General features: G+C 40.3%; 2 protein-coding genes across 5 annotated transcripts in view; one reads left to right on the top strand and one right to left on the bottom strand.

Annotated features, from left to right (window-relative positions):
- SPAST (spastin) overlaps window positions 1-7,045 on the bottom strand; it is a 34,752-nt gene extending 27,707 nt beyond the window's left edge. For 2 of the 4 annotated variants that reach the window (XM_057389764.1, XM_057389766.1), the window contains exons 1-3: window positions 6,548-7,045; window positions 2,550-2,636; window positions 1,220-1,303 (exon numbers count right to left, since the gene is read on the bottom strand). In XM_057389764.1, the coding sequence (XP_057245747.1) occupies window positions 1,220-1,303; window positions 2,550-2,636; window positions 6,548-6,953 (577 nt within the window). In that variant the 5' untranslated portion in view covers window positions 6,954-7,045. The remainder of the gene's footprint in view (window positions 1-1,219; window positions 1,304-2,549; window positions 2,637-6,547) is intronic. The other 2 variants (XM_057389765.1, XM_057389767.1) reach the window with 1 other exon arrangement.
- Window positions 7,046-11,385: 4,340 nt separating this feature from the next.
- On the top strand, window positions 11,386-16,952 carry DPY30 (dpy-30 histone methyltransferase complex regulatory subunit). Its single transcript, XM_057389763.1, has 5 exons — window positions 11,386-11,520; window positions 11,977-12,050; window positions 12,135-12,182; window positions 13,361-13,503; window positions 16,660-16,952. Exons 2-5 carry the CDS (start codon window positions 12,015-12,017, stop codon window positions 16,730-16,732), a joined length of 300 nt encoding a protein of 99 aa, XP_057245746.1. The 5' UTR covers window positions 11,386-11,520; window positions 11,977-12,014; the 3' UTR covers window positions 16,733-16,952.
- The last annotated feature ends 1,597 nt before the right edge of the window (window positions 16,953-18,549 follow it).

Raw genomic sequence — 18,549 nt, 5'->3', positions numbered from 1 at the left:
TTTAAAAGAAATTCCAGTTACTTGCAATTAGGATCCTCACCAAGTCATACCTTATCAAAGATCATTGACATGTAATCACTTTCACTCTATTTTTCCCTAGTTTGTATTATCTCTACAAGTCAGCCTTTAACCCCTAGTGGGTGGAAAATATCTTTTCTCCACGTACTAAAGCTATGCTGATAAACACCCATATTAAAGCATAGAAGACAGATGCCTCTTTCACCTTCTGTCCCCTTCATTTCTTTTTTCAAAAAGTACTAAAGACATCAGGAACTCAAGGGAAACAAAAGGGATTAATTTGCTTGTGGTTGTCACAACTCCCCTGTCAAYCACCAGTTAGGACCACAGAAGCACAAAGTGCAAGAGGAGAAAAGTGCACAAGTTTTCCTGTCTGCTCTCCATGCTCCTAGAAGAATGAGTTAGTAGAACTCAACACAACAGCAGGTAAGATTAAAGCTGAGCTATACAAGTTAAAATGTTAGTTTACCCTTAAAGAGCAATTAAAAAAAAAGTCTTCATTTCAATTTTACTGACTGAACTGAAAGCATTTCCCAAGTYTTAAATTTAAAGGATGCACTACACAGAGTGGGTCAGTTGTCTGCCAGGGGCATCTCTATGCTCTTATGAGGGTATATACAACAATTAACTTTAATAAAGCTAAAACTATGCAACACTATGCTTCTGGAAAAAAGTGACCTGACCTTCTAATTTTAAAAATAGAACACTACTAGGAAAACTAAAATTTCGTAACTGTCTGGTCTACATGATGCTAAAGAAACATCATYATTATTATTATTATTATTATATACCAATAATAAGGGAAACTGTTATGCAAGTGACAGCAATATCAACAGAACATGATGTAGTCACACTTACAAGAGGCACACTTGGCAATCATGATCAGCAATACATAATGAATTTCACTACAGTTCTAATAGAACAAACTCCATCAGGAGTCAAACAAGATTTCCTCACTTTTTAATTCAAGTGTACTATGATATAAAGTCTTCTCAGTTATATACCTGAAAGTCGGTCATGAAATTCCTTTTTCAAAATCCATCAACAGCACTTGCTCTCAACTAAAAATTAAATTAAAGAGACCCTACAAAGATAATGACTCCTTCATTTTAAAAATCAAAGTAGAATTTTAGAAGAATGCATTAAATGAAGTCGTGCAAATAATTACAAACTTCCCAAAGTCATTAGTTGTAACTGGTACCTAAAAGCTGCAACCGATCCTTGGCCATTGCCAAATTTGTCATCATTTTAGATTGGAGACGTCGAGCCCGTTCACACTGATCACCTTACAAAGAAAAATCCATGTTAAAACACAATTCAGTAAATTAAGTGCTACAATACTGATACCCATCCTTCCCCCCTCCTCCTCCCATCCCTTATCTATTCCCTCCACTATGGAACTTCATTACAAAACTAATGAAAAAATTCTGAAGCTTTCTGTTTAATCAAACATTTAAAGTTAGTTGACACTATGTGTTTTACAACAGTGCTTATAGAGCAATGGGAATCCAAACACGGCTTTCCATATTGTCTAACATTTCACGCTGACCTAATATGTCCCTTACCTCTGCATTGCTTTGAACAGAAGTCAAATTAAAAAATATTTTTAAAAAGCTTCAAAAGTGACTGAGAGGCAAGTACAATTTGAAATAATTCACTTTGGCAACATTAACAGATATAAATTCAGTTGACTGTGTCCCTTTACATTTCAAAACACACAGAATTAAACATTAATACCTAGGAAATACTGTSTAAGCCAAGCTTTTTTTTTAACTGTGCAATTTATACAGGTTATATCTTGTGCCACTGGTACTGCCCCCTAAGATCACCATATACTTTTAAACACAGCTGATGACCAAAATACAAGTCTGCAAAAGCAGACAGGCTTAGGATTGGGGCAGGTGATTTGATTTTTATTATTATTATATTATTTTGAGGACTGAAATTCTCAGCAAGTCCTGAACTACAGCCAGTATTTCTAGGGTACATACCGTTTCTACGCTACAGGTTAAAATATTTCCACATAGAGAGATGTGGAAATTTCTGGATGATTTCTTCCTTTGCTGGAGATTTTAATTATTTTGGCCTAAGTTATTCAGTAACATAATRTCAGGCCATTCCAAATTGGAGCATTTCTTTTTAAATTACACTGAAGGAAATATAAAATTCTGCATAAGTGAGAACATGAACTGTCAGCTTCAACAAATCAAATCASAATTCAGTATTTTGGCATTCCCATTATATAAGAAATCACATGTTTTGCTTAACAGTGTTCATGAGCTCCTTATTATTTTGCAGAGCCTGAAAATATTTGGAACAAAATTTGTGTAGGATACAGATCAGAACATTAAGATGCAACAGAGAAATGGACTACTGTTTACCTAYAGCTATAATAGGAATAAGAAAGACCCTTATGAATTAATTCATACAGCAGACTGTTCATAGCAGCTACTATACTAAGCAATATTGATGTCTCACTTCAAAGAAGCCACAAACCAAAATAAGTTCCATGAAACTCAAAACTGGCTTACCTTGACCAATTACTAAGACAGCTATTCCTTTTTCCAGTTCTTCAATTCCTTTCTTATACCATTCCACAGCTTGTTCCTTTTGTCCTGCTTAAAAAGGAAGTGAACCCATTATTTTCTTGAACGAGTTAAAGCTTAGGAATGGTTCTATATAATGCTACATAAAATAAGTAAGAGGGAGGAAGAGATATTTGAACAAAATCCTGTAATTTAAAGGAGSTCTGAAAGGGACACTGTCAACATTTTATCTATTTAAGTATCAAGCAAGCTTTTCTATTAAAAATAGGTACTACACCAGCCTCAAATCACTTTTGCCTTTTTTAAGAATAATTGTCTATTTGCTTTAAAGAACTCCCCCTCCCCATTGCCCCCTCCTCCAACAGAAAAAAAAAAAATATTAAAAAGCTCATCTACACATACTCACTCACAACAGAAATGGTGAAATTAACAGTTTTTACTTCTGGAACATCAAATACATGCCTCTTAATCRTCCAGTGACAACCAACACCAAAGTAACACTAGAAGAACAGAAACTCAAGAAGAAAAGCAACAAGTCTAAGACACTACAAGAGAAAGATGAGAGACACCTCCTCTGGTTAACTTTTGAACAGAGCAGCTCATTTGCCATGAGGGTATTTCTTTGTTTATCCTATTATGAAACTGCTGTATTGGAGGTGTGTGTCAACTTTCACATGAAGCACAAGACGAGTACACCACTGTACCAGCCATGTCCTGAATGGATATTACAGCAAACATAACCATGGACATGCCTATGCCTGACCTATGCTATATGACACCATGACTGCAAGTAAACCATTGCAAACCTATTAATATCTGCGTCAGACTGCTCCTTTTCTATAAATATTCTGCTTTAAAAAGATATTTACCTGGATATGGAAAAATACATTTGCAACATAATTATATCWCACTAAGCATTYCCACAGAGGAATAYAACAGATTAGGTATTAGARCTTAACTGATCAGCATTAACAAACTGCTAGTGGTAGAARAAACTAAAAATGCCTACRATGAAACTTCAGATATCATCACCCRAGTTTYAAAAGACACAGTGTTTTACAAAACTATTCCTAAGTGCCCGTTACCAGTGACTGTACTGCTTCTACACTCAAATTTTTTGATAGCTTCAGTCCCAAACCTATTTTCTGGCAAATTTCAGTGTCAGTAAAAATATTTCAATATATTTCTAGAATCCTCTTCAGGATTTTTTTTTTGCTCCTCTTCACATATAAAGTCTCTTTAATAATAACATTTGGCAAGTTCCCCTGAGCAGTAAATTTCATACTTTGCTCTTCTTACCAACACAAACCACAGAGCACCTTCCTATAGTCATGAACATCACACACCTTGGGATTCATTTCATTATTGCCCTTTCTTCACSAGCCTCATATATCCTGACCGTTGAGGTCAAAGCTAGATAAATTAAATTATCAAAGGTGACTAACTTCAATCCTCCCTTTAGCCTTTTTTTTTTAAGCTTCTTCTCCCCACCAGCCACAGAAACAGTTTCAACTGCAGTGTAACTCTAATACTGATTATAACTAAATAAAAATCTAATTTGAGATTATTCCAGCCACCTCTGCTATTGCCTGAATTGCTTTGTCACTCTTAGGGGCAGCTGCCCCTACGGTCACCATTAAAATTTCATTTCAAGCTTTTAACTGGACAAAGTTTTAAAAGCACTATACCACACCAAGCTGTTTGCAAARGTTGTGCTCCAGCTCCACATAGACTGGTTAACTAGTTCTCAGTGATAATGACATTAAAAAATACAATAAACACCACATTYCTTGGAAGCTGCCAATTTGCTATAYTGGCTCTGGCAGAATGGAACTAATTTTCTTCAAACAGCCCCAATGGCACGGTGTTTTGGATTTGTGACTAAAACAGTTGATAACACAGAAATGTTTTGGGTATTGGTGAACAGCACAACCTCAAGGTTCTCTTTTTACCATCTAGATCCCCAAARAATAGGCTGAGGGTGCACAGGAACTTGGGAGAGGACACTGCCAGGATTACTGACATAAACTGGCCAATTTCTGTATCATACAATATAATGCTCATCAATAACATTATAGCATTGATAACATCCATTGGGTAGAATGAATAACTGAATGGGAGCTGTCTTCCAGTGCAATAATTGCTTGGAAAGATTTTTTTTTTCTCCTCACTTTTGTGCTCTCCCCTGTCCTACTGAGAGGGGTAAACAAGCAGCTGTGTCGATGCTTAACTGCCTACAGGGGTCAACACACCACATGTGCCCTTTTAGTCCCTGGAAAAGATATTAAGCTTGACTATGAAAATAGCAGAGAAAGAATAACTGCCCCAAAAATTTAGAAGCCTACAAATTACCAGAAGTGCTATCAAAATTACTGAAGTGTGCATAGCTTCCACAACAGCAAAAATGCCACATAACTAATAGGCTATTAGACAATTCAGAAATTCCAGCCATTTCACACACTATGTCTAACATACTGTTTTCTCTTTGATGCTATAAAAAGCTTGTTTACAGACCAAAAAATTTTCAAAGATAGACATATATTCTGGGAAAATCAGATAAGCAAATAACAAATCTATGTATTAAAGCAAAGTGAGTTCTTTCTCAGTGGAACRTATATTGCAGTTGCAGGGCTGTAACAGCTGTGCAACTGCTCATGTTAGCAGCAAAGACCATCTTACTAAATATGTGACCTGTGCAGCGAATTAATGTATGATCACCCTAAAGGCATCTACATCACAAGGCCATGATTAAAACTGGTATTTATGGGCTCACCCTYCAAACCACCCTCAGTTAAAGGTCACAACAGTGGAATAGGTACCTGATAACCCAAGACTTTGATACTCCTCACAGAGCAACCATCAACACTGAAGCTTTCAGCTACCTCACCTTCTTTCATGCTCTGCTCCGAAGACCCTCAGTGCTCTCTCACTGTACATCTGTGCTGAACTAATCCTGCTGCACATGGTGCAGGTTTTTTTTTCTCTCCCAGAGCTTACCACTGCCACTCCCAAATTGTCAAAGCAAAGGAGGACACATCCCACGCTTTTATGRTGCTCTCAGCACGTAGCTTCTATTGAAGGCCTATTCCTGTATTTAGAACCTCATCCTCTGGGACAGCAGTTTTCATTAAAGCTCAACTGAAAGTGTAGAATAAAGTATTCTCAGGTTTCCAGAGAAATTTTAAAAACCAGCACAGCACATTCCTAAGGCCTACCTTTTGCATGCTGACAGAAGCATGTATTTAGAATACATTGTTAAATTAAATGCAGTATCAAGTGTTTTCTTTTTTTTTTTAATGCTCTACAAAAAATTTTAAAATCCTCTCTCCTGTTTTATTTAACTGCATCCTAAACATTCTCCTTAAGGTCTTCTCATCACACAGTGGTAGRTTTTTAGGTTTTCTAAGAGTATGCATTTCAAACTGTTTAAGAAAAACGTTTTTTTAAGAAACTGCCAAAATACAATWATTTCTTTCCTTAAAAGTCAAACTAGTCCAAATGGGCATTTTGAGGGCCAAGTAACCTGAAGCCTCGCTTCAGCACTCACRTCATGTCAGGCAGTACATTAAAGGATGCACCCTTATTATTGTCATTGTTGCTTTTGTTGTCCGGCTGGCTTGGTGAGGGCTAGTTGAGGTCAGACACCCGCCCGCAATTTTTAATCTCCTCACCCAGACCTTCGCAGGAAAAGGTCTTTAAGTTATTGAAGAGAAATACAAGCACTTGTATTACGTGGGGAAGGAGCCCGAGCCGCAGCTTTGTGATCCGACCGGCACCTGCGGGCTGCGGCAGGGACGGACCCGGCTGGGCAGGGAAGCACCGCCACCGCATGCGGGCACAGCACGGCTCACCCCCTCCCGCGTCTCTCTCAGCAGCGCGTTTTGTTTGCTCGTAGCAGAAAGCGCTTCCACGGCACAGGGCTGCAAGGCCCTGCCGGCCCTTCCCCCGGCACCCCGGGGCGGCCGAGGGCGCTCCCTCCYTACCTGTCTCGTCCTCGTCGATGCGCAGCGCCATGGAGATGTACTCGAAGGCCCGCTTGTGGCACGCCCGCACCGTCTCGGGCGCCCCGCCGGGCTCGGGCGCATCGCCGGCCCCGGCCCTGCTCCCCTTGGCGGCCATGAGGGCGCCGCGGGAGAGGCGCTCGCAAAGCCAGGCGAAGAGCAGCCCGAGCTGGAAGGCGACGAAGCGGAGCAGGGCGAAGGCGGCGAAGAGCGGGTACGAGAAGTAGTACAGGTTCCGCTTGTGCGGGGACGCCGCCGCGGCCGCCCCCGCCGGCGGCACGGGGGGCGCCGGCCCGGGCGGCGAGGAGGGAGAGGTGCCGGCGGCCGGAGGCGGGGAATTGGAGCCGGCTGAGCCTTTCTTCTTCCCTCGGCCGCCCGGAGAATTCATTCACCGCCGTCGCCATAACCCGCTGCCAGGGACTGACAACAACCGGCCATGGCGATGGCGGCGGCGGCGACGCCCCTTTCGGCCGGCCCAGGGGGCGGGATGGAGGGTGGGATGCAGGCAGCCCCGGCCCGAGGCGGGGAGAGGTGGCACCGCCCCTGTCCCCATAGGAGGGGACGGGATGCCGTATATGGTACGGGGCGTGCGCCGCTCCCACAGCTGGAGAAGAGGGCTCGGGGGGACGCTCAGCGCTGGGCCTAGAAAGAMTAGAATCACTGAACCGATTAGGTCGGAAAGGATCTCTGAGATCTTCGAGACCAAYCTTTAACCGATGAAAAACTAGACCAGAGCACTAAGTATCACGTCCAGATGGTTCTTGAGCATCTTCACGGACGGTGACTCTACCACCTCCTCGGGCAGTCCGTTCCAATGTTAAACAACCCTTTCTGTGAAGAAATTCAGGCCTAGTGTCCAACCTGGACCACCTCCGGCACAGCCTGAGGCAATGTCCCCTTGTCCTTTCGCTGGTTGCCTGGAAGAAGAGGCCGACTCCCACCTGGCTACAGCCTCCCGTCAGGGACTTGCRGAGAGCGCAACTGGCGAGTGAAATCACTAGCCCCCTCCTGCCCTGACCGAGGCCGTCGGCCCATGGAAAGGCACCGAGTGGACGGGCAATGAATAATTTAATAGTATTAATTATTGTGACTGGAGTTGTGAGCCGCTCCGCAGACACAATGCAGCGCAGGTTCSTGGCGCCGCTCCCGCCGGGAGTCATTGCTGGCGGCACTGGAGGAGAGCCCGGGGAGCTCCCTCGCACCGAGAGCCGTGTGGCAGCCACTCACCGAGCGTGGCCCTGCTCCCGCCGCTSTGCAGCTGCCCCCGGGAGAGTGTGCTCCGCTGCTTTGTCTGCTCCAYATTGCTGTAATGGGAGTGACAGGCTGTCTCCTCACATGCAGGGAGCTAATGGAATTCAGTATACATTATAGATACGTCGTTCTAGGAAAAAAAAACCAAAAAAAAGACAAACCAGAAACCAAAAAACTAAACCCCTCTATTTCCACTCTCATTACCAAAACTGAGCACCCAGTTGTCCAAGCCCTTCTTAATTATTTGCTCAGCCATAATATTTATTTATTTGTGTCTCCACTAATGAGACAGATCCTCCAGCTCCCTACTCCTTTGGTTATTTAAAATCTTAAAAATGCTTCGGTACATTTGGTCTAGCAAACTAGGGGAGGCATACACACACCAGCATTGCCGCCTTCTGTTCCTACCACTATATGCACCATTGTAGCAAACCCCTTCCTCTGTCCTTMAATCTTCCCACCCTTGTGGTTGCTTTGTCTGTTGGCTGATCTTTTTCTATTGKTTTGCTTTGTCACACACTCTCTGTTTTAGAAATAAAATACTGAGGTATTTTACTGACAGTCCCAAAACTGTAGACAGATAATWGAGTGCACAAGCGAGTTTCCTCCAGTTTGTAGCAAGAAATTGTAGTTGGTGGGGTATGTTAATTAAAAAGATATGCCAAAATAAAATCCAGAATATCCAAGATAAGCCAAAATACCTCTGCAACATTTTATTCTTTCTTCAAAAATTACTATAAAACCCTTGCGGTTTTTTCTTGTTTGCTTATGCCCCATGTGGTTACTTCCAGGAGCCCCTGGTAATGTGTATTTATTTTCTTAAATGACAGAGTGGAGTGGTTTTCTTTCAAAAACAGAACCAAGTATTAAGTTTTCTTACTGTATAAAATATAGAATTTTATCAACATATAAAATATGTTATATAAAAATATAACAAAATAACTATTCATGACATAGAGCCATTCTTGCACAGAGACAGTGGACCTATTAGTGCTGAAAAAAATGCAGTGATGTACATAAAGTATTTTTCTTCTGTGTTTTGTAAGAAAGGTTATGTACTTCTATTATGAAAATATTATCAAGTATTTTCCGGCCCACTCATGACTGGAGAAAGTTTAGCATCCTTTTTTTTCCCAGTGTACTTAACTGTTCTTTAAAAAAATCTCATTTCCTGATATAAAGGTTTGACATTTTTTGTAATAACAAAGAAATTCCAGAAATTTAATACTAAATAGCATTCAAAAATGTGAAGTGAAATAAGTCCCACAACAATGGGTTATTGATCTATTGTCTTTATTGTCCCACTTCCATCTAAAGTATCTTCCCATTCCTGAGCAAAACAGAAGTCAKAAAAGGAATAAGTTTATTAACAAGGACAGATTTAAAAGCAATAGAAGACAACATATCTCAGTCAATCTTGACTAGTCAATTTATGCAATCATTTTTATTTTTCAAAAAATTTAAAAGGACACCTTTGTAAATTCCATGACTGTATCATGACAATAAGAGTGCATTTATTAAGGGAATAACACGTTAAACCAAAACACAGCTTCAAAAGCAGACATCAGTCAGAAATTGTGAGAAAGTGTTAATGCTTTTAGTGAAAACCTAGAGAACCCATTTACTGTTACTAAACATTTTAGTGTTTTGCAAGTTGAATTTCTCTACCCTCCTATATTAAGATGACACTAGCAGTCATTGGACTTGTTAGTGAACTATTCTAATTATTAATCATCTGGCATAAGATTAATGCTAGTTTGAAAAAAACCCAAACCCTTAAACTACATCAGCAGCAGGTGGATTTCTGCTGGTTAGTGAGATATTCTGGTTGAGCAAGTGTTCTGATGAACACCAGCAAGGTGTGGAAGAAATGAAGCCATATTTTCTGGATTGAGCAACTGTTGACATGCTCTTAAGACTGAGGACTTGTGTAATCCAGGAGGTACAATCAGGTGTCTCAGCAAAATGTTTGGTAATCTGAGCAGATCAGCATTACACTCACAGGAATTAGAAAGGTGCGACTACCCTGAGACCATGACATACCATTGCGCAAAAAGGTAAATTGGAAAACCTTTTTTCATTCCCAACATGATCTTTCTGCAAAACCTGAATATAAAAGAGAATATATTAATKGGGAAACAGGGCTAGGCAATTTTCAGRTATTCTAAATCRAATTCTCTAAAATGTCATTACTAGRACATGATGAAAAATTARGAGGGAGACTCAAAATGTACTGAAAAGCTTATACCTCTTCACACTAAAAATTTGTATTCCTGTTCTAAGTTTTAGTACAGAAATCTCAGTGTTTTCACCTTGTTTCTTCAGCATGAGGTAAGTTTGCCAACACGAGGTACTAACATAGACACAAAGAMAGGACACAGTTCTGCTCTAATTCCAAGTCCTTCAGTTGACGATCAAATCTGTGACTGCACTAGTTCTTGAGCCTGCTTATCACACTGGCAACATTGTCAGTTCTGCAAACATTATTCAAAATYATTTATGCACACACACTTCATTACTACCACTACTCGATGATTACATCAGAGCAGTCTGTTGAGAACATGGCATTTTCTGTTATTTCTGCATTTCACTAATCATCTAGGTGCGTCAACTAGATCATTCATAGGCATCGTCATGACTGCAGCAAGAAGACACAAAAAGAACTAGAATTATTTTTTTAAAACAACAAAAAAGTTTATTTTAAAAAAAAAAAAAACAAACCCTAACAAAAAACCTACAGAAATGAAATTACTTTGTAAGTCAAACCCCCCAAAAAAATCTTCTTACGGCCTTTTAATTCACTAGCACAAATGCCATTACCAGACAAAGAATTCACAGAATCTTTAGGATTGGAAGGATCTGGAGATTATCTGGTCCATCCATCTAGTCCCAAGGCTAGGGTCATCAAAAGGAGGTGACACAGGAACACATCCAAGTAGGTTTTAGGTTTGGAACATCYCCGGAGAGGAAGACTTCATTACCTCCCTGGGCAGCCTGTTCCAGTGCACTGCCACCTTTAATGTAAATTAGTTCTTCCTCAAATTTAATGAAAACAAAACATTCAGGCACAGATTTCCAAATACTGGTACAGTTTGTAACAGCAMGACAGCTACAGAAGCAGCAGGTTCTTCCATTTCCTTGACAGCTTCAAGCAAGGACAGGATGACCGGAGCTGATCCCTGCAGAAAGCTGGTCAGCTGCGATTTTGTGAAGAAAAAATAAAGGCCAGCAGTCACCCTTGTACAAATCACACCCTATGCAGCTCCGGAAGGTTATTTCGCTAACAAARCCCCACTTTCAGACCYAGATTAACTTCAGCAWTGTTATTCTTCGYGAACACCGCAGTGACCTCCTCAGACACTACGCCGCACTGATTACGAGCACATTTCTCTACCAAAAATCCCCCAGGCGCCAGAGTTTTTCAAAGACTGCTKTAGAGGTGGACCCATCCCGCCAGCTTCATTCCCGACGGAGCACCCAGACACAAACCCCGCTCCGCCCTCCCCCCGGCAGGCTCCGGCCGCTGGGCGGGGCGCACCCGGCCCGCGCAGGCGCAGTGCGCTGGAGGCGGCCCCACGACCGCCTCACTGACGTCAAAACATTTCGCGACAGCGGCTCCGGTTGCTGCGGAGCGGCTCCCGGTGTCCCGCCGATCCAGGTGTCCCGCCCATCCCGGTGCCACGCCTATCCCGGACCGACCGGCGGTGAGAGCGCTGTGGCGGGGTCGCCTCTCCCCCTGGGGCGCCTGGGGCACGGCTGAGGGCGGTGCGGCCCCAGCCCGGCCCTGCCCTCCGGGGGTCTCGGGGCGCTGTGGCGTGCGGTGGGGTGGTGGGCACGGAGGGACGGACGGAGGAGGGGAGGGAAGGAAGGAGGGAGGGAAGGAAAGGGACGTCTCCGGGTTCCCGCGGGGATGAATGCTATGTTGTCTAATCCTTCTGCTGCTCTCCTCAGCGGGCGTAACGCGAGACTTTAAAAGTCATTTCTCGGTTCTCGTGCGGGAAAAACGTTTAAGTTTGGCGCGGGGGGGAGCACGGACCAACTCCTTCTGCTCTCTAGTAATCGTGCCTTAGTAACTATTAGTAACTAAGTGATGCAATATCACTTAACTCACACTGGGCTTCATCTCAGCCTGCTGACCAGTTTTTTAATTGCTTTCCAAGATTTTCCTGGACGTCCAGCAAATTTCACTTTACAAGTCATGGAGGGAGAACAGATTATGGAGGGACAGCCACAGGTATTACAAGAAATGTTTTATGTGCATAGTGTTATATGTGTAAAAGGAGCATTTTAGCTTTGCTAACCATGTGCTATTTTACAGGTTCCGGAAAATCCTCATTCTGAATATGGTCTCACTGAAAATGTAGAGGTAACAAAGATTTTGTTGCAGTGAAAGTCACATTTATGATTGGGGAAAAAATGTTGAATTTTGAGTCTAAATTCAGCAAATGTGATATTCCCARCTGAGCCAAGCAATACCTGTGCCTTGTGTAAATGGCTGTAAATATATTTTCTGTTGTGCTGCTTCCATTTTATTAAATAGTACTGAAGTAAATAATGAACCTTTTAATGAGTTGGGTTTTTTTGAAGTATCTTATGATTATTATCTATTCTGTTGCTATCTGTGAGAGATAGATGGTTAATGCCACAAAAAAAGCCATGCACACGAGGCTCAACCAGTGCAGAGCAGGCCAGGACAATCACCTCCTAACTCTATGGCATTTATTTACTGTTCATTATTAAAAAAAAGCCTTCAGACTCCCTTTATTATAAATTCCTACTCTGTTCTAAACTTTTGCAGAAAGTATTCTTAAACATCTTCTGTGACTCATTTGATAATCGCTTGTTTCTGTGCCTTAGCTTCCACTACAGAACCGTAAGATGTTGGTCCCGTGTCAGTAGATTCATCTGTTGCAAACGTTTGGTTTACTGGCAGTGGTAGGGTATCACTTTTTAACTATAGTTAATGGTGTGAGAGGATTCAGCATTTTTTGATGCTGAACATCATCAGGTAACAAAAATTACTTCCCGGTAACAAAAATTACCTGGAAGCATTTTGCATATGTATTCCTGAAACGGTTCATCTATACTTCAGTAGAGCTCAATCTCTAAGTACTTGACTTTAGCAGAGTCTTCTTCGTCAGACTTCCTGAATTCCTTCACCTGAATTCCTTGTGCTTTTAGCATTTTGTGTTAGAAGCACATATGTACAGGAACCATGTAACTGAGACTSTCTCTAGTGGTTATTCCTGCCTTAGTGGTATAGAGTTCAAATCAGTGAATGCAAAAGCAAAAATAAAAATTACTGAGATTGGATGTCTTTTTAGAAAATTTATGGCTTCTGAACAGACTTTTTCCCCAAAATGTCAGAATTTAACAGAAGGTTCTTCTGTATTGGGTTTTTGTGCAAGGAAAAATATATAAATTTTCTTAAAAGATGAAAAAAGCTACTGTCAGTGAACTGCAGAGATGGGTACTTTGCACACATACTTCAAAGTAGATGTGGCTGCAATTACCAGTGTTCATTCACTTTTTTTTTTACTTCAGAGGATAGTAGAAAATGAGAAACTAAATGCTGAGAAAACATCAAAGCAGAAGGTGGATCTTCAGTCATTACCCACACGTGCCTACTTGGATCAGACAGTTGTACCTATCTTGCTACAGGGACTTGCTGTTCTTGCAAAAGAGAGGTAAGGTATTTCAGGGTTTCTTCTATTCCTAGGAAAATGTAGGTCTCAAACTTGGCCTATGCAGCACCTTTCAGGGCTCACACACACCACACATGGTTTTGCTCTTTGTAAGATCATTGTTACAGCACTTTTATGAGACAATGAATTAGTGTGATTGGCCATGCAGAATGTGTTCCTCATTTAGGGGCATGTGGCATGATAAGAGTTATTTGTTGAATTCATATTTATTGATGTCTCAGTGAGGTATGCTACTGCAACAGTTTTGGAGGGAAAAATGGGAGGAATTTTGTTACTATTTTTATCACATAATTCATCTTAGAGAAGCAAGGCAAGAGGATGTTTTAGTTGTGAAGATTTTTGTAGTATGGAATTACAGAGAGTTCTGCTTGACTTTTAAAAGAAAGACAAATCAGGCATGACATGCMTCTTTGTCAGAGATTAAAATACTTTCTAACTGGTGAGGTTTACCCTCTCAGTGAAGATTGTGTTATTGAGGTACCCCAACCTCTTTACCAGTCAGGGTAGAAGGGTGTCCCTTCAATAACAGCAAAGAGGTGTTCATCTTAACCAAATTAATTTCTAGCCTTTTGGTGTATCCTCACTAGTGGCAAATCATATCGCRTGTAATGCATAACTGCATCTCTCAAACCAAAATAATACAATCAAAAGCTGGTATAGATGACCATAATTACATCATGGCACCTACAGTCACAACAACCATCAACAGTGTATGAACTTCAAAAGGAGTTGGGATTTTGAACTGCACTGTACAGACAATTAACTAGGCAAAATTAGGCACCTAGGAAGGTCCACCCTGKATGCACACCTGAGGGATGGGCAGATCTTCAGCTGACATCTGTGGGAGTTCTACACAGCCAAAGGCTGATACCCCACCCTCACACGCTGAATACTTGTGTGACAGGCAAACTTTTTCTTTCCTTTTCCTTTTTTTTTTTTTGTTTTGTAAACCTTCATTATGGAAGGAACAGTTTTTTATGGGGACTCAGACTGGAATGAAATTGCATCATTTATAACAGGGTTTGGGGAACACATAAGTAAAAAACAGTATGAACCTGCCAGATCAAATTGGCTATTTAGCTGATCATAATAAACCCTCAGGAGCGACAAAGCTGAACTGTCAGCTCTGCTGTATAATCTTCTGCTTAAAATTGAACTGGAAAATAACTAGTGGATGTTGTTCTTTTCCTAAGGAATATAGAAACRTTCAGGGAACAGCCCAGTACATCTGACGATCATGCCTGGAATTAAGTAAAAATTACCATCTAGGATAGTGAGCATATGGATAAATGACACATTTGGGAAGAGGTCAACACAATTTTTGTCAGGTCTTTTAAGTGTCTTGAAGTTTATTGAAGGAGTCAGCAAGCATACATTAAGAGGAATGCAGATGATGCAGTCTGTCTCTTTAATTTTTCAAAAATCTTTTTGCATAGTTATTCACTAACAGCTTTTAAAGAGAGTTAGTTGCTGTTGGTCATTAAASGAAAAGCCTTTATATGGGTTTGGAACTCATGGGAAGATATGAGATAGAGGGTAGAAATAAATGTTGAATTTTCATGGTGTAATGAGCTCAACTCTAGAATCCTGGAAAAGATCACTTACAACAATTTGAAGAAATGGCTGACAAAAGCTGTTAATGAGTTTTACAAAATAGGTTAGGGGGGTTTTGTGTTTCAGTTTCTGTTTTCTAAGTTGATCTATTGTAAATAATTGCRCATAAAACGGTGAAAACTGCCATGAAAAATTTAAACTGACATTGAATCCAAATAAACAGAAAATTGTGGAGCTGGGAGGGTAGTGGCTAACACCAGTGACAAAATGTTAGATTTTGARCTGACAATTACTCTTGTGAAAAAATATCTTTATGCTGTTACATGTCAATACTGTTTTAATGAAAAATAAATTCTGAATGATATGACTTTGAAGGGATAAAACCAACTYAAAGGGGTAAAAATCAAGTGTAATGCCACTATGTGAATTTGTAATGTTCTTGTATTTCTGGTATTACATGTAGTGCCAATTGCCCTGTATTCTGGTAGAATGTGAAAAAGTGAGAGTGACAAGGTTGTCAGAAYTCTGGAGTGCTATCTGTATATGGAGCCACTGAATAGACAATATCCAGAAGAGAGGCTTCTGTGGGAGAATATATCAGGAACCTGTTAAATCACAGCAGCAAAGACATGATGGATTGGGATGGACTGTTTATATCTCTTCTGATTCAGTAATGAAAATAAGCGAAGCAGGTAGCAAATTTATAATGAATGAAAGGAGTTGATCCTTCACACGTCACATAATTAAGCTATTTTTTCTTGCTTTCAGTTGAGGGACATTAACATTTTATTTGTGCTCAGGAGGCAACTGGTTAAAGCTATAGAGGACTATTAAGGTGCTAGCTCAGAAACTGGTACATGCTTGGAAGCCAAAAGGACAGTCCAGAGAAGCATCTCTGCATATTTTTTTCTGGCTTTTATGCTCTTTATAGGCATATGTGTTCACTGCCAGACCTTTGGTTTGACATAGTGTGGAATAAGTAAGTTTGTCATTTATTCTGTGGACAGAATCCAGATTAGCAGGGTTCATGTGGAGTAGCTGGAAGAGCTTTTTAGAAAAAACTACAGACTATGGTCAGTGATCAAAAGTGTTTATTCTTGACTACTTGTAAGTTACAGCATTTCTCAGACTTGAAGTTTTGTTGTGTTCAGTTGCCAGAAACCATGAAAACTACTCTTAACACATAAAGCTATAAAATAACCACTTAAAGAAAATGAGGCAAAAAAGCAGAGATTCACTTTTACTTTATATAGCATGAGTTAAAATAGGCAAATGCATGTCATATCCAATGATGTAATTACAGTATTTATGCTTGCAGACTACGCCCTGTTTTTAGGTATGTAAATGTTCTAGCAGTTTAGTAGCATTGAACCAACAGTGACTAAGATGCCTTTTTAGAAACTTTCTCATCAGACATAAACTGGAAATTTACAGAGTCACTCAAGGTAGTTGGTCATCCCTAGATCAATGTTTACAGGTGTTTGGAAGGAATTGCGTTGCTTTTAAGGAAGATGATTAGTCTTCAGCTACCTAATTTCATATAACAAAACATAATGGCTTTTGATTTACTTTTTTTCTTTACAGACCGCCAAACCCCATTGAATTTTTAGCAGCATATCTTTTAAAAAACAAGTCACAATTTGAGGACCGAAATTAACTCCATAAAAATGAGGACAGTTTGGCTGCTAGACTGAAATGCTCATTTGCCRCAATTTGTTTTCTGCTGTAAAAATCCTTTGGCCACGTTGTTATTTTTCTTAACCACACAATTTGCTTTATCTTTTGAGGTTATTTAATAAAGAACACTTTACATTTAATTGTTCTCTTGTTTTAAAGTAGCTATTAAGAGACTTTTGAAATAAAGTACTGAAACTGCACTACTGGATGAAAGTCTTAATTCCGTGGGGCTGCATCCTCTGAAGGTATGAAATAAAAGGGAACAGTTTATTATGGGAATCGTGTGACTGAAAATGTATGTAACTTAGTTCAGTTTTATATAGCACCCTCCGTGTGCAACATGCCTGAACAGAATGCATACAAATGCAGAACAATTAGAATTTATTTTGACGAAATRTTAAGTAGAGAGAACTTGTTTCAGAACCCCAGGAAATGGTTTAGTTAAAATAAACAATTATATTCAGCAGCTGAACAGATCACCTACAGCCAGTGTCCTGTGTTTCATATAGGTACATTAATGAGGTGAGCTGTTCAGAATTTGTCATTTATCTCCTATGACTGGTGCACGGGATTTAGCTGAAACACAAAAKAAAGTTGGAAGTGATATATAAGGGTTCTGTAATTCAGTTTTCTGTACTGCTGCCCTTAGCTGTAGTATTCTCTGTCAGAGAKAGATTCATCAAGTTCAATTGGACCTGTAAGCATCATCAAGTCTTAACTCCCTGCTCCTCCCAATACAACCTGAATCTAAACCATGTGACCAAGAGCATCATCCAGATGCTCCTTCCGGGAATTCTCAGAGGCTTAGTACCATGACCACTTCCCTGGGAAGCCTGTTATGTTCAGTGACCAACTACCCTTTTGGTGAAGAATTAAGATAGAAAACACTGTGTTGTGAAATTATATGAAAGCTCTGAAACTATGAATATTGTGGATTCACTACCTATTGGCAATGGGTGCAGGGACTAGACGCAGCCCTCAGAATTCCTGTTTTTGTTTCCTATACTTGTAACAAGGACCATAATCAATGTTCACTTGATACTTGAATCCAGATTATGCATAGCCCYATTTTTCACAGACTGGAAGAATAACCATCATTTGGGTGACAGTCACAGAAATGGTAAACTTGGCCTCCAAGAGTTGCTAAATTAATCAAAACCCTGAATTACTAAAAAAAACCCCACTTTAATACTGCCATCTTACGATTCCTGTCTCCATTCTCTTTTTCTTAGCTAATTGCTTTAGCATAGCAAACAGTTAAAACCTTTAAATTTAATTCTCACCTGCAAGGACTGGGGTTTTTTTCCATGTGTTATGAAAAGGRTGCATATTTTTTGGTAATTATGCATAAATTCACAGAGATACTTGGATCTCTCATTTGACTTGCTCCTTAATGACTTACCATTGTATTTGCTGCTTATTAAGTGTCCCACTGCACAGTAACATTTTCCTTTAGTTTGCTGACATGGGGTTGGCTTTCTTATGGTAATCTCAAGATTTTTTTTTATCATAAATAGCTTAGATACATGGGTGTAAGAGTAGTCAGAAGACAAATCCTTCAGAGCTAAAAAAATTAACTTTTCAATTGTCTACTAACTTGCAGGGACTGAGGTCTTGCTGTTAACACCCTGGACTGAGGGAAGGTTCTCACTATTTTACATGTATCTTAGCATCTTAAAATGGAAACATTAAATTAGTCTACAGTCTACGAGAAGTAAGAGAGGGGACCAAATAAAAATTGAAAAAAGCCTGCAAACCCAAAATCAAGCCTACAAGTTTTCTTTCGGAAAATGTACC

Source organism: Malurus melanocephalus, unplaced genomic scaffold (assembly GCF_030028575.1).
Source record: "Malurus melanocephalus ecotype Western Australia unplaced genomic scaffold, MMel_1.1 scaffold_19, whole genome shotgun sequence".
Taxonomy (NCBI): Eukaryota; Metazoa; Chordata; class Aves; order Passeriformes; family Maluridae; genus Malurus; species Malurus melanocephalus.
The sequence above is the reverse complement of the archived record's forward strand: the minus strand, read 5'-3'. Positions and strand labels throughout refer to the sequence as shown.